Source organism: Alexandromys fortis, unplaced genomic scaffold, assembly GCF_014885135.2.
Source record: "Alexandromys fortis isolate MF-2015 unplaced genomic scaffold, M_Fortis_MF-2015_v1.1 scaffold_38, whole genome shotgun sequence".
Lineage (NCBI taxonomy): Eukaryota > Metazoa > Chordata > Mammalia > Rodentia > Cricetidae > Alexandromys > Alexandromys fortis.
In genome coordinates this window covers 8,701,968-8,719,061 of record NW_026067916.1, presented here as the reverse complement: position 1 = coordinate 8,719,061, position 17,094 = coordinate 8,701,968, and the positions used below count along the sequence as shown (strand labels likewise).

The 17,094-nt window shown below is 36.2% G+C and overlaps 1 protein-coding gene across 1 annotated transcript in view; it reads right to left on the bottom strand.

Moving 5' to 3' along the window:
* The window catches only part of LOC126500162 (protocadherin Fat 4-like), an 89,422-nt gene that overhangs the window by 32,000 nt on the left and 40,328 nt on the right, over nucleotides 1–17,094 (bottom strand). Inside the window, exons 14-16 of the mRNA XM_050139853.1 lie at nucleotides 15,400–15,505; nucleotides 14,634–14,855; nucleotides 13,705–13,850 (exon numbers count right to left, since the gene is read on the bottom strand). Coding sequence (XP_049995810.1) covers nucleotides 13,705–13,850; nucleotides 14,634–14,855; nucleotides 15,400–15,505 — 474 coding nt within the window. The remainder of the gene's footprint in view (nucleotides 1–13,704; nucleotides 13,851–14,633; nucleotides 14,856–15,399; nucleotides 15,506–17,094) is intronic.

Below are 17,094 nucleotides of genomic sequence, written 5' to 3'. Positions count from 1 at the left end.
CTCCTCTGTGCTGCCTGACATTCCCGAGGGCTTTAACACAGGAAAGTCCTAGCGGCAAACTACCAAGCAACACCCACAGAAAGAAACCATTTCCTGTGTTCTCATCCTGTGTTTACTGTTATATGGCTGAGTGTTTTGTTGTGTGTGCGTGTATGTGAGAGAAGGAGAATTCAGCATCATGTACTTTTAGTGTTTTTATTTTTGCATTAATTCCAGTACCGTCACATATGACCTCTTCACTGCCAGGTAGCACTCCTTAGTTGGTGGCTCCAGTATGGTCCATGTCCTAGGTGCCCCCTGGGCTTTGAGTAGCCTCAGTGGAACGTATCTGGACAAGCCCGCTGTCTTACCAAGTGCTGCCTCTGAATCTACAGACCAGGCTGGTTCCTTCTGCTCAGTTTCCTTTGCATTCTTTATCTTTCTCCCTTTGTTTGAACTCACATTCTGCCTGCCTCACCTTCCCGAGTGCTAGGCTTTGCTCTTCCATTGATTGTGGCCGGTTGTAGAACAGATAACTGGAGTACTCTGCCCTTTGAGGTGTTTTCTATCCAAAAAGGAGGCCGTGTCATCATCTCACAGTGCCTTGACACACATCTCATTGTCCTCCCTTACTGTGCCTTGAGGAGGTGCCTTTTTATTTCCACCACTACTTTGGAAACACTTTACATTCCTTTTAGCACCATTGTAGCTGGTCTGCTACTTTTTAATTCTTAATCAGATTCTGAATATTATATATTCAATAGTGCAATGTCTACTTTAGTTAGCAAAGTGATTATTGATATTCAGACTGATGTCTACAAAGTATAAATATATTGTCCTTTATATTAAATGCTGCTTATTTTTGTAAATGGGCTTCAATTTGCTTCATGCCTTCTTAATTGTTTCCTGGGTAATTTTTTGCCACTGAGAAAAATGGAATATGTAACTCAAAATAAGTAGAAAAAAAAAAGGTCATCAGAAACGGAGAAAAACGTAGAAAAGGAAATATAAGCATAGCTGGTAATGTGTTAAATAAGATAATAGAATAAATTATGAATACAATAACAACACTAGTGAATGTAAAGACAAATACAAGAATAATATTAAATCATAAACCATAAAATTACAAGAAAATTATTTAAAGGCAAAAGTATAAGGGTATGGGTTAAAAAGTAAAAAAATAAAAGAAAGAAAAAGAAATAAACAAAAATGACAGAACAATATTATTCATAAAAATAGTTGGCTGTATTCACAACTCTCAGCCAATTTGTCATTTAAATGAATATCACTGTAAATTGTCAGTGATCATCACAAAGCTATGAAGAAATGCAAGCTAAACACCAGTGGTTAGAATAAAATAGTGATAGCAGCAAATGATGAAAAAGTGAAATTGATTTCTTGCACTTCATAGATGGGTATAAAGTAATCCAACCACCTTGGGAAAATTGTGAAGAGTTTTCTGATACCCAAGAAGACATTTCTGGGTGTGTCAGTGAATTTAACAGACGAGTTTAACAGATCCTAAGATATGTAATTAGAAATACCCAGTCATGAGGGTGACGTTATTCAATCCACTGAAGACTCGGGTTAGGAAGAAAGGCCAGGGGCTCATCTCATACTTTAGTTGGGCATGAGAGCTCCAGGTTACTTAGCTTTGATTGTTCAAAACTAATCCAAATGTCCCCATTCGCAACCTTGATTCTCAGGCCTTTAGACTGGTGTTAAATGAGACAGTGGTACTAATCCTGCAGGCTTCCCCTCCGCGGTCTTGAGTCTTCAGGGAAAGAAGAAGTGTGAAGCCCAGTTTCAGCAAGGTCTTGTTAGCTTCTGCTCAAGAGAACACAGCTTTTTTCCTCTCTGACTTCAGATTTGTCCTAGTCTTATAGTTGGCGAACCTTAAAGAGAAGTGTATTATAAATTCTCACAGCCTGGTCTGTGAAAGGGAGTTCCAGGACATCTAGAGCTACACAGAGAAACCCTGTCTTGAAAAACAAAACAAAATAGAGTAAGAAACATAGGCTACTTTCGTATGTGTTCATACTTCTTATAGTTTATGATAAAATCACTGATATCCAGTTTTCTTGAATAACTCCAAACTATGTGGCCAAGGAGATGGTTCGGGGGTAAGAGTACTTGCCACCAAGCCTGAGCATCCGAGATCAAACCCCAGAACCACATGGTAGGAGAGAACCAGCTCCCAAAAGTGTCCCTCTGACCTCCACACAGAAATGATGGCATGTGCAATGCTCAGACATGTAGGCACACACAAAATAAATAGGTAAAGAAATAAAAGTTCATCTGCAAGGAGATAGTTCTCCAAACAGAAACAACTCTCTCTTTGATGTTCCTATGGAGGCCATCTGCAACTTAAATGTGCTACCATCTAACAGCATTACTTGTAGAAGAAAACACAAATTAAAATTTTATATAATACAAAAATCTAATAATGTATGCCTTCACTTTTTCTCTGTCTCTGTCTTTCTCTGTTGCTGTTTCTCGGTCTCTCTCTCTCTCTCTCTCTCTCTCTCTCTCTCTCTCTCCTCAATTTTCTTTTTTGCAAGTAACAAGACAGTGTAGGAAGTTGTGTAAGATTTGCAAGAAAAGTTAGAAAAGGTCCTTGAGACACTTGTCAGATCCCCCCCTTCAATTCAGTCATACTTTTTGGAAGTCAGGATAAAAGACTGGAATATATCCCTTAACTGGCACAGTGGGATTCAAAACTCATTCCTTTATTATGTTTTTCTTCATAGTTTATGGGATCAGTTTCTCATATGGTATTTGTAGTACTTACAGGAAAGTTTATATGTTGGCTTTCTCCCTTGTAAAACATATGTTCTTGAGTTTTTGGACTCTGAGTGTACATCCTCAGTCTCAGAGGACACCCAGGGGCCATTTTCATGTTATCTCCATGGTCTAAGCACACACTACCTCTAGCCTCAGTCTGGGCTTTCACTACTCAAGAAGACTTTTTTTCCGGGTGGGCACAGACCTGATTTTCTTGTCTTTTTTTTTCTTTTAAACTCATTCTTACCATTTCTGAGCCAAATAGCAACAACAACAACAACAAATTAATATAGTTCCTACCCTTCTTTTTGTTGTTGCTATGGTGATTTGCTGAGCTGGAAAAATGACAAGCAGAGTAGTTCGTATTAAACAACAGCAACATTGGAATGGAATTAAGCTCATTTACGGTGTAAAAAATAACAGAAATAAAAAAGCAGTCCCCTTCAGGGTTTGTTTCTGCATTTTCCTGTTTTGGCCAAAGAAGAAAGAGAAGACTCTGAAAAGCTCTCCTGTGGGTAGACCATCCGATGTTGCTGTCATGCCAGTGTGCAGAATCTCAGGAGGAATCTTGGTTTCCACGGCAAGTGTAGTTCTATGTCTGCCACGCTGCTCGAGTACAAGATGGGATGGATGTTGACAGACAGAGAAGTGGCACTGTAGCCAACACAAGAGTGTCTGCTAATCACAACCTGGAACTTGCTTTGTTATGGTCTGGCCGACTTCCAAGGATCAAACCAAAGTAAAAAATAGTAACACTACTTGGGGATTCTTGAGCCGTCCTTGGTCCCAGTCTGTCGCAGGTCCCCTTAGCTTTCCAAAACTAAGCTGCAGACTGTCTCTTCATTTTCAGAATACAGCCCCACTTATTTTAATAAAGTCATCTTGGGTTTTCAAGAGTAAGTTACTTGGAATTTAGCCCTTAAAATAAAATTGCGATAGTATGTACCTATTGCATCTTTTCTAAAATATGATTTCTCATACAAGTAACATCCATTCACCTACTCAAGAGCATCCCATTTGGTTCTAAATTGAACAGTTATAAACAGAGATGCCGTAGACATCAGAACTTTGCTTTGAGGGGGCCAAGCAACTCCAGTTAACTAAACTAAATGTTACTGAGTGTTCCTTCCAGATGATGCTACTGAATATTCTTATTTCATTAGAAAACGTTGACCTTTTCTAGAGTAGACACACAGCTTTGACCGCTCGTAAGGACCACAAGAGCCTGATGTCCCACAGCTTTGCCAACATTTAGGGGTGCCCGTGTTTCTATTCTCACCATTTAAATGTATATCTATTAGTCTTTCATTATAGTTTTAATATTTAAGTTTGTGTGATCACACTGTTGGGAAGATTGTTTTATGCTTACTTCCACCTACAAATTGTTAGAAAAATACCTGCTCAAGATTTTTGTTTCTGTTGTCATTCATGCCTTGTTAAACTATCTTTTGCAGTTTTGGAATACTTTGGACAATAGTCTTAAAGCAGGCAGGTCTCTTACAAATAGTATCTCTCACCCTGTAGCTCTTCTTTAAGTTTTTGGACATCACCTTTGAGAAGCAAAACTAATGACTTTTGGTGAAGCTCGGTTGGTCAGCACTTCCTTGTGTCCCATGTCCATGCTGTATCTTTAAAACTGGTACTAATAGTACCCCTGAATTCTTCTACATTTCCTAGGAGTTTTACATTTAGATGTTAAACCACACAGAATAAAGGCTCTCAAGAGCATGAGGTCTTCGCCTGGCCTTGCTCCAACGCTACTTACTGTAGACACTGTCTTTGCTGAGTGCTTTGGCTTTTTCCTATTTATTTCTCTGTTCTTTCATAATAGGACACCATCTTCATTACTATGGATTTATATATTTTTTGAGCCAGCACTTCACACAATAGCTATGTAGACTAAGCCAGCCCCAAATTCATGGAAATCCTCCTTGTTGGGTCTCCCAGGTGATGGAATGAGAGGCATGAGCCACCAGAGCCTGCTGCATTGTCATAACGATATAGTTCATATCCTTCAGTGTTTCATTCAAAGTCTTTGACTCTTCCAAATTGCTTGTCAGTATCCCTAAAGCAAATATGTGAAGTTTTTATTGGATTGGATTGATTCTTTGGAGCAAATTGTAAATAACTGATATGCTAAGAATATTAAGTCTTCTCTCTGTGAACATGAAATAGTTCTTCATGCAGTTCTTTTTATTTTCTTCATTTGAATTTTTAAATTTTCTTCATGTAGACATTGAACCTATTTAGTTATCTTTATACACAATGTTTCATTTCCTTGAATTTTTATGTGAATAATATTATATTTATGATTTTAAATTCTACTTGCTCCTGGTAGATTATTAAAAATTAAATTTCAGAATATTATACTAATATCTAGTGAGCTTTTTATAATATATTCCAACTCTAGGACCCTTAATTTACTCTTTCATACATTCCAAATATAAAAATAGCTCACAGAAACAAAAGCAATTTTATATTCATTCCTCCTTGTGGTAACTAGGATTTCTACTGTAGTGTCAAAACTAAGACGAGAAGTTACATCCTTAAGCTATTAAGTAAAATATTAGTTTGAAAAATTTTTTTGTTTATTAGATATATTCCTTCAGGTCAAAAAAAATTTCTCTAGTCCTGCTTTGTTTAGAATAGTCATCATGAAGCAGGGTCTGATTTTATCAGATGTTTTTCATTTTCTGTCTTAGAGACACCATGATCATGGCAAATATTATAAAGAAAAATATTTAATTGGCATGGCTTACAGTTTCAGAGATTTAATTCATTATCATCATGATGGGACATAGCAGTGTGCAGGCAGCCATGGTGCTGGAGAAGGAGCCGCGAGTTCTATATCTTGATTCACGGGGAGCAGAAACGAAGACTGCCACAATGGGTGTGGTCTGAGCGTATATCAGACCTTATAGCCTGATGCACACTGGTACACTTCCTCCAACAAGGCCACACCTACTCCCACAAGGGGGTACCTCCTAGAAGTGCCACTTTACATGAGCTAAACATTCAAACACATCCAAACCACCACACCATCTACTGGTGTCATTGTGCCAATTGGACTTGTCTAGGGTAGACATATAGTATATAATACCTATAATCTAAATAGTACATAGGTATAATGGATTATACAAATAGTCAACTATGTTTGCATGCCAGGAATAATTACGTGATCATGATGTGTGAGTATCTCTGCAAATTTCTGAGATGATTTGCTGTATTTGACTGCAGATGCTTGCCACCATCATACTGTCCTTTTTCTGATATTTTTCATCTGTATCTTACAAGTCATTTTGCTACCCTATTCAAAAAAGTTCATTTTTTTCCTTTTCATAAATAGAATATATAATTCTTATGAAGGGCTTCTGACATTATTGTCCAAAAACTAGACAGGAATGCTGATTATATTTTCAATTACAAACAAGACAGGGGCCTGTATATGCTCTGAATGCAAGAAATGGTTTATGAAGGCACAGCATTTCTCTATATCATCTTTGAACCCATAGGATACAATAAGGATCAGAGATATCTTCTCTTTAGGAAAAAAAAAAACATTTTGCTGATGGTATAGTACTTTGAGCATATGTTTTCAAGGTTGAGAGTTGCTAATTTCTCACTTATAAGAGAAATTTATCCAATTAATTTATCCAATCACCAGGTAAATGCTAAGTATCAAAATATTGTTTGATGGGAATAATAAAAAATGAAATCTAATCATTTTCATGTTTTTGTTTATTTATATTGCTTCTTTTTCCTTTTTGTGCTCACTGTGTAACCGTAGATGGTATATAGTTGATCTTAGTGCCTCTCTCTCTCTCTTTCTCTCTCTGCAAATTTCTGCAATGTTCTTTGCTTTGTAAGATCTGGATAAGCAAAATCTAGTCACCCCAGATTTTAGAACTATTTCTTTGATACCCCACGAGGTTCTAGAGATAATTGCTTAAATAATTTTTGACATTCAATGTGTACATATTCAAAGCTTCATTTTAACTTGAACACATTATTGTTTTCTTTGGACATCGACAGTCACCTAGTTTTACAAGTTCTACAAACTTTGCCTTTTTAAAGTGTTCACAGATATTTAGATATTTGAGGCCACCAGTCATGTCTCTTGATATTATTTTAAACTCCTCTTTCAATACAGCAGTTGACTAAGATGGCATATGTAATATGTAGGCTGATTTCTGTCCCTCCAAAAACATTTCATTTTGTATTCTTAAGTGATACAGCCTGAAATCATGTTGGGATGATGTTGGAATTTAGTCCAATATGTCCTTCCTTCTTATAAGAAATTTCATTATTTAGTTTTGATTTTCTTTTTTCTTGCTTTAAGTCTTTGGTTTTTTCCTTTTTTTGAAATATGGAGAGATGGAATGGGAAGACCGTAAACTGGATTGATAGATGGGATCCAGGAGTAGTTGGGAAATGGAAAAAAATCATGCTCAGAATATATCATATGAAAAAGTTAAATATAAAAAGACAGAACATAGATTAAAAAGAGAGAGATTGGAATGATATGTTTCAGAGCTCAATAACACTGAATATTAATGTCTTTCAGCGGAAGTTAGAAGAAAAATTTAGAATATAGTATTCCCTAAAACATACTCAGAAAACACTGCTTACTATCACCTTGAGATGCCAACTCTCAAAAGATAAAATGCATTGCTGTTTTAATATACCTCGTTCCTGTCACTTTGTTTTGGAAGCCCTAGAAAACTCGGAAGTCTTCAACTAAATTCAGTATCAGAGTTAATTAGTGCATAAACTCAATATAGCTATAGAAATGCCACGGCATTATTACAAAATAGTTAATACAAAAAAATAAATCCAATGTCCTAAGTCCACCATGTAATTGAAAGAGTTAAAACTAACATATATAAAACTAATATTTTATAAGTTCTATTTAGAAAACAAATATCCAAGTTGATATTTTCAAATGTATTATATATGTTTTCATTGTTCTTAATTTGCTGAAATTTGAAGGTAATAAAGAATATTGGGGTGGAACACATGCTCTGTGAATAGAGACGGTGGAGAAGAAAATAAGGTGTACAGATAGGGTTAGGCAAATCAGGAAACATACAGAAACTGACCACTTCATAACATTATTGAAAATCACATATTTGATAAAGAAAACTGTAACAGATACCCAGTAAATGAGTAGATAATGCTGAAATTTGCAAAGGAGAGAGAGAGAGGGGCACTAAGATCAACATATACCATCCACATCTACACATGAGCTCAAGATCTACAAGAAGGAAAAAATATAAATAAACAAAAAGCATGCAAATTATGGTCATTTCTGTTGGCTTCTTACTCAAACTAGCTGGTAAGACCCTACTGCAGAAGAATGAGAAGCCTTCTGTACCTGAGGCTGGAAGTTGCTATTCAGTCAGCTTGGAGGGAGAGACAGTAAGGTCTTCCCCAGTCTTAGACATTGTGTACTACAACAGCAATTTGCTACGCAAGAGGGGCTTACTGACACAATAGTCAGGTGACTGCTATGGGAATAACCTCTTGATTTCTGATTGGATGGGGAACATTCTTCCTAGGCATATGTTCATGTCTGTTACTATGGACTTGCTCAAGGGCCCATGGCTTCAGAAATCATAAAAGCAAGGGATGAACTGACTACTTCTGTTTTATTAAGTGGACATGTGGCTAAACTGCTTTCTAAATATCTATTTTTATAACTGTAAGCTAGTGTTTTCATCAGTTTTGATCAAAGGAACTTTGCAGAGAATGTCATTAATGCAGAGGCTCATGGTTGCCCGAGTTACAGAGAACAAGTAAGTGTTGTGTGCTCTACGGCACATCCTTATAGCCTCCTCCAAGAGACAGGGCAGACCTTGGGAAAGAACACACAAAAAATAGAGGGCAAAATGATCAGAAGTATAGCTAGTAAATGCTGGTCTGTGAGTATGATATGGCTGAATACTCAAATTTGCATCAGTTATGGTTACAGCCTTCACAAGACTGAGCCTGAGAACATTCGGTCATAGATAGAAGAGGGGATCTAGGTCCCTGTCCTGTGCAGGGTTATGAATGGCAGTGGAGGGTCACTAGAGGAAAGGAAGTCATTGCTTTCAGTGATGTAGTCATTGCTGTGTTACTCATGCTTCAATAGGTACATTTGTAGCCGTTCCCGCATAAGAGACCCTGATTAAACCCAATGGATCAGCTTGGAGCAAGCAAGCGAACAAACAAAATAAAAACAAAATAAGAACTAACTAAACAAACAAAAAATAACTAAACAATGACACTAAGATAAGAGAAGACTTGGGGCAGAAGATGGTGGGAGGGAGAGGTATGAGATGATGGAGAGAGGCATGTAATCAAAATTACATGGATTAAATTGTCAAAGAATAAGTTAATTAAAAGATCCTTCATTTCTTTCCATAATACTTTGTGGGGAATCATGTTTGTGATTAATTCTAACTTTCATTTGCTGATGAACTAACTCTGGGCAGAATTTTAAATGCTAGCCAGGAAATACCATTTTATATTCATCTTTGTATCATGGTTTTATTTGAAGTAATCATCAGATTCTGTCTTACTTGATAGACAGAGAGGTACAAATGTACGTGCTTAAATCTTCCCCATGTATGTTTGTGCATTTTCTTTTTGTATATAATCAAGGAAACACATTGTATTAATACAATTATACATGGTAAACTTGAGTTATCATAACTTGAACAAGTCTTTCACTAAAAATAATAGATGAAAGTCAGAAAGAATGCTTATTGGAGACAGTTGGTCTTAAGGAGTGATGCGGTGGGTCTGAGTTTCCATTATGTATATGGGAGAAGTACATTTCTGTTCAATATTCTCTAGCTCTAATATTCTCCTTCTTGTGATAACATTTAGGGTTCAAGGTATTTATTCTAGTCAAACTTTCTTGCCACACTTCCAATATATACTCCAATTCCAATATGTAGGTAAATATTTAAGGAAATACTTTGATAATTAGATAATGGGCTTAAGAACATAATAAATTAAAATTACTCTGTTATAATTTAATTCAGAAGGATCTAAATTATACACACATATATATAAAGAAACCTGGGGACACTGAAAAGAACGATTACTATCCAGCTCAGAATCTACCACGATGTTTGGTGTTTCTGTTGTCTCCTTCAGCTTGCATTCCTTTTCCCATCCAAATGTGATCTTACACAACTTATAAATAAAATCTGTAGTAGGTTAGCTCTTTATGCTATATTTTAAAATTCCCCAAACTCTGCCATTCTTAGCGCATGAAAGATATTGATTTATAGTTTTTACAGTTTAAGTTTCCTATTAACATAAACAATTCAAGGAACCGCGTGCTCTAAAAGATACCCAAGATGGGGAGCATTTCTGCTCTAGCTTTAATCCACAATCTGTAAAATCAAGAACATTTTAAACATGTTTGCCAGTCATAGCTAAGTAGTTTCTAGCTTTTATTTTATGGAAAAAATGATGAAAACCTCATCCTGATAAAATACGTTGTGCCAATAGAAAAACAACGCCAATGGGGTGTTTCTCCATCTGTGGAGTGATCCTTGTTTGTTTACAAAAGATGTGTACAGTTTTCTCTATGAGACTCAGAGTGCTTCCCAGAGTTATGTTTAAAATTCAGTTATGCTGAGGGATTACATAGTGTACCCTCAGCATTTTGTGATGAAGAAGCAGTTTAAAATGTTTCAATAGCCTGTCCTATTTCCACCTTAGTAAGCGGGAAGGCTGGAATTCAAACCCAAGTTAAGCCTTTTAAATCTTCACCCCTTGCAGGAACAATGGGTATAAGTAAAATTAGATGGTGTGTTCCCTCAACATGGGCTTATTATAGTTCCCATGATACAGGTTCACAGGTTCCATAAAGATCTCTGTATATATTTCACTAGCAGAAACGTACAATGTATGTGCAAACCTTCCCACTTCAGAGGGTCATTTCTGTTTAAAAGAAAAGTTAGTAAAACTCCCCTTCTAAACAGGTAGCTCCCCCTAAAGCCACACCAATTTTGTGTGGACATTGCATGCTGTCAGACTAATGGCTCCCTACAGAATGAGTTTTGAGCCTGTGACTACTCTTTACAGACAATCATTTCTTTTAGGCATTATTCAATTATTATTTGAGATGTAAAGTGAATGGCAAACCTTTGCATGTTCCAGAAACGGAGCATGCATCTGGCTTGGGACAGCCGCCGTACTTAAGTCTGGAAACCAAGGGCATATGTTTGGTAACAATTCCTTCAGAAAGAATCACGAGAAAGACAGTGATGATTTAGAAACCATCCTCCGAGGAAATCGATCACGCTCTTTGCAGGAGACAAAACAGCCTTCAGTTTTGTGTGCAAATTCTTGTCAGCAAGTACATTATGGTGTAATACACAATATATGATCATGCTATGAGATGATTTTTGCTTGGGGATTTTTTTTTTTTACTTTGTTTTGTTTTTACTTGATTCAAAGCCTCGACTTTGGCTTGCTTCAGACTCTGGCAGGCACGCTATTGGTATACAGCTTGATTTGCTTACCTTGAGTGTTAGGAATACAAAACTTTGGTCTTTGGGTGGACAAGAATAGTGTCTTTTAGGGATTTTATTGCTCTGAGGATAGGCTCCTTCTATCAGTTTTCCAACATGAGTTGTTGAGTTATTCTACCTATTTATATACTAATTCATCGCTTAACCTCCTTCCATTTACCTATCCGCATGTTTGCTAAGGATGTAGATTTAAAATTATATCTTTCAATATTTTTTCAAGCCTCGGTGGGCTGCCATAACAAAATACAAAAGCCTGCCTGGCTGAAAGAACAGAAATCGACTTTCAGCCATCGTAGACAGTGATCTGTTGGGGCATCTGTTCCAGTGAGTGCTTGCTCCAGTCAGATTTTCTCAGGACTTCTACAGAGTGGAGAAAGTGTACTCCCTGCAGAGATCATTATCCTCTGAGTTTACTAATCCCAGCAGACCGGACTCCACCTTCCTGTTTTCACTCACCCAACGACCTCCTAGTAGGAATGCAAATAATGCCAAACAAATCACACTGGAGATCAAGACTCAACCTAGAAACCTGGGTGTGTAAGGCCATTCAGTCCAAAAGAACGCTATGTTTTCAGTTCACAAGCAGCATCGATTTTTGTTAGTTCATCCTGACAAAATATAGATGCATTCTTATGCTTTGATTTAAGTAATCGAACCCAACTACATTTATCTTCATTATGGGATTTAGTCTCTGTTAAAAATAAGGAACTATTTTCAAAACCTGTGCTTTTAGAAATTTTGGCCTTCCCTTACTTTCTGAATAAAATATTAGTAACTTTCAAACAGTGTCCTCTGGAATATTTTCAGTTTAAAGGGTTTGCAGTTCTAAGAAATGTACAATCTTTGGCCTGATCTCATGATACCAAGTTTTTTTTTTCCTGATTGTATCTTTCTAATTCCAATAAAGAAAGATATAAGAGTGCTACATCAATGAAGAATATAGCAGGGGGCTGGAGAGATGGCTCAGTGGTTAAGAGCATTGCCTGTTCTTCCAAAGGTCCTGAGTTCAATTCCCAGCAACCCACATGGTGGCTCACAACCATCTGTAGTGAGGTCTGGTGCCCTCTTCTGGCCTGCAGACATAACACACAGACAGACTATTGTATACATAATAAATAAATATTAAAAAAAATAATATAGCAATCCTCCCTACTGGATCTTAGGCATGTCCTGTAGAAGGCAATGGCAGTAGCAGGTTTAGAAGTGCTCTCACTTCGGTCCTGCATGTATGAGTAGGCTAAGGTGTATTTCTGGAAACTTGTATCATCCAGAAGTTTCGTGAGTTCATTACATCCTGAGTCACGGTAAAAAGCATTAAAGTCACTTCATTAAATTTCTCTCTAAAAAGAGTTTGGCTCGGTTTATTGCGTTTTCCAGTCATAGCGAGGCTGTAGTGGGGATTACAGCATGAAGCCATAGGCACCACTGAGAGGTTCAGCTCACCACAGCACATGTGAAAATATTCACCTCAAAACATTATGCAAAGGCTCTACTCAATGTCTGCGGCTTTAAATCATCATATGTTTAGAAATTCCTGCCTTTTCTCTGCCATCCAGGGTAGAGAAAATCTTACAGTTCTCAAGTAGCGAAAAAGAATACAATAGCTTGAAAAAAAAAAGGAGTCTGGCTCTCTTTATAAAAAATAATTCATTTTTCTGCACATTTCCACCAATAAAAGTGATGTATTTGGTTATATTGATGTAAAACTCAAACACGTCAGGTCAACTATATTCTCACAGTGATTATTTAAAAGTCTTTGTGTCTATACTTCATGCTATGAAACTCTGACTGATATGTTAGTCTCTACTACGTAAAATATGAAGGTAATCCCACACCAAAAGTAAGATACGGAAAAAACATTAAGATGAACAAATACCCAAATTAAAGTACATCCAAGTAGGCTCCAAAATCTTTAACTATGTTTATTTGTTTACAAAAATATTCTGTTATACACTTATATTTCTAATAAATTAAGTGTAACTTGTGATACCAGGCTCTTTCTTCATACAAATTCTGATTTGTGATTCATTAACACTGTATTTTGAATGTATTGACAGTTTTACCATTGTTCGTTGCAGTTAAAAAGTAGTGAGACCACACATATCACTATGAACTTAGGTCAATATCTAAAGACTCTACCAACCATTCCCAACTATCCCCTCTTCTCATGTTCTGAGAGTACGTCTGTCTCTCTTTTTTTTAATTAATTAATTTATTTATTAAAGATTTCTGACTCCTCCCCGTCACCGCCTCCCATTTCCCTCCCCCTCCCCCAATCAAGTCCCCCTGTCTCATCAGCCCGAAGAGCAATCAGGGTTCCCTGCCCTGTGGGAAGTCCAAGGACCACCCACCTCCTTCCAGGTCTAGTTAGGTGACAAGAATACCTCCAGCATTGATGCATCCTTACCAGAACATGAACGGTCACCTGAGCAGTAACGCTTCTCTGCCTGAGAGGGTCAGGAAGGGCATCATTGGCCACATCTGTGATTCTCACAGCTATCTTATACTGAGAAACTGCTTCCCTGTCTAGGGAATCCAACAACTTTATCATTCCTAAAACAAAACAGAGAAAGGTTGTTACCTAGGTATCACTTAAACAGTCTCAATCAATGCCATATTATAACCTATATAAATGAAATCTTTGTTACAGTAGAAAATAGGATTTACACGATATAATTGATTTTCGTTACATTTTCGTATCCTTGCTTCCAGAGTCGAATCATGCCAGATGTTAATTCCTGCATTAGTCACCTACTGTACCTTCTTAGGCATTTGGAAGAACATGTGTGCGAAGGCTTTCTGAGCTTCAATATATCAAAGATCAAAGACTCCGTGCTCCCTCTGTGGTGGCTAAGAATTATGGATACAGTTAACAAAGCAAGGTGAGCACTATATGGCTCAAGGGAAGGTTTCTGATGAAAAGTTTTCATCAGAATAAACTGCCTTCCAAATGAGATGCTTATTTTTCATTTTAACTTCTCGGAGTTTCAGACATGAGTACACTGTGTTAGTGTCTTTTAAACCTTTCACTATTGTTCCTCTGACTCCTTCCATATCCCTCTCGAGTTTATATCCTTTTCTTTTATAACTATTATTGTTGCTCATAAATACTACTTACATATTGCACTTATATAGATTCATATACATATACACATGTGCATATATACACAAATACATCTGTATGTATATAATCTACTGAATCCAATTAGTGTTACCTGCATGTACATGTGTTTAAAGTTGACCAATTAGGATTAGGAAACCTATCAGGGGATTGGCCCTGGAGAAAACCTATTCTCCTTTTTGTTTTTAACTAAATATCATTGCTTTTACAATTACCTGTATCTGGTTCAATGTAAAATTTGGGTGGTATTCCAAAGTTGCCTCCAACAATGGTATAGTGTACATTGTTAAATGGCCAGTCTCCATCGGTATACGTAATTTTTCCAACTAGTGTATCAATTGGGCTATTTTCAAATACACTGAAGGTGAATGACATCATAGTTCCAATAGGATTGAATTCATTTATACGGTTCACTCTTAATATGATTCTAATGATTGCTATGGAGAAAAAGTTCAGGAGAGTAAATAGAATGATGATATGTCCTCTTCAATAATTCTTGTTTTTTCTTCAAAGCAAACATATACTATATATTATATGTGTAGATTTCACAAACATATTTATGTTTTATTAGTAAATATTTACATTTAGTTATAGAGTACTGAAAACTAAGTTTAGCACAAAAGTACTTCATTGACAAATTTGTAATATTATCCAATGTAGAATAAACTGACTCTTTGCTCAATATTTTAAACATGCAAATATTATAGGGAGATTATATTAAATAGTTTTGAAGTGGCTGCAAAGTTCTGTATTTAACATTTGGGAAGCATTATTTCAAACTAATTCTAGTTTTATCTTGGCTTTCAGTTTTTAAATAGTAATATACATAAACTAAGTAAGATAATTTAAGTATAACTATATAATGCACTATTATATGATTAGAGCATTTTAACTATAAAAAATCTAAGAACTAATATTTAAGATGCTGTGTATCTTATTTAATTCAAATTATTTTAATATATTGAAGTTACAATTTCTTACTTGAGAGCATGGGAATTCCTTCATCAGAGACTCTTACAAACAATGTATATTTAAAGTCCATTCCTGCAAAAACGGTATTATCATAATCTAGATGTGTAGGTCCAATCTGCAAATGAAAAATAACATGCCTTCCGTTTTGAGTACACTTCAATTTTGCCAATTATGGATCCAGAGAGAAAACAGTAAACCATTAAATAAAAGTGTACAATACAATACTACAGTCTAGTTGAATATCCTATGAGCCACAAGGGCAAGCCATGTATGTAATTTTAGCTTAAAAAGTAACCATACTAAAAATTAAAAACATATGTAATTAATTACAATGAATGCACTTTTTTCTATTCAGGCAATAGTTTATTTTAGGCACATACTTTATTTGGGCAAGCATTTTTAAAGTGATATTGTTTCAAAAAGAAACAAACGGGGAAAATACTGAAGGCATGTGCACTCATTTGTTAACAATAATCTAGTTGATTTCATCACTTACTTCACAGTTGCAGTGCAACCAAGAAAAGTGGTATTTCGGGTGTTCAAGGATGTGCTTAGACACTGGCTTCCACAGGAAAGTTTGAACTGTTCCTGGCTAGCTATCTCTACAAAGCTGCTTAGTAGAATGCACCCAGCCCTCCATCAGCCATGGCACCATGAGAAAAATTCTACTTTTCTGCAGCACACCATGGTGCTAAAATATGATGAACCATCGCTTACAGAAAATGGACTTTCAACTTATGAAATGTTCAATTTAGAAATGGTTAAATTAGAACTTAATTGATATTAAGTTGAGGGACATCTGGAATTACAGTTGTGCATTTAAGATGTTTGCAATGACATTACAATAAATTTGTGTCCTTTTTTCAAGAAATGAGTTAAATCTTGATTAGAATTAATGAGGATAATATCTCAAAAAACAAGACTAAACTAAAAACTACAAAACCAAGCCAATACAAACTTGAGAACGACTCTCCTAAGGGGTCTGAGCATGCCATATTTTTGTCCTATAGCTTTACTCTCCTAGGATGGGTGCACAGGGCAGAAATGGTGTCATCAGATTGTTTAATAACAGTAAATACACAGGCAAAGCAATCTAAAAGTCTTCCATCCACATATCTTGTGCAATCATATAATCCTCACAGAGCTCACAGCCTGGACTTCATCTGAGACTTTCCGAGAGCATAAGGAGAGCATGTGATTGCTGTTGGCGTCTCCAGCTTATCTGAGGTCCATTCCATGCCATAGCCGTGTCCATATTAGCTATTTTTCCTAACAATAAACATTAATTATTCCAGAAAATTGTGTGTAGCATTCAAGTGATTAGTTGGCACAGAAATATGTTGCTTTTTAAAGATTCCACAATTTTCCAAGACTTACAAAAATAAATAGCTATGAACATTAACCAACTGCAAGAGAAGGAGTTTCTTTAGAATTTAATGAAGATATTAGGTGGCATCTGAACTGAAGCCACTGTTAAAATTTTATAGTCTGTGTTCTAAGTAGATAACGGCAGGTGAAATAAGTAACATCAAAGGCAGTAGCATCAATAACTCAATTAATTTGTAATGGTTGTGCTCCACTAAAATTATTTCCTCTGGTAAGCCTTTTTGTGTTTTATCATACAAAAAGTAAAAATAAAATGAACACAGAAAGGAATTATAGATACTGTAAGAAAATAACCAAGGCTAGTACAAACATTATAGA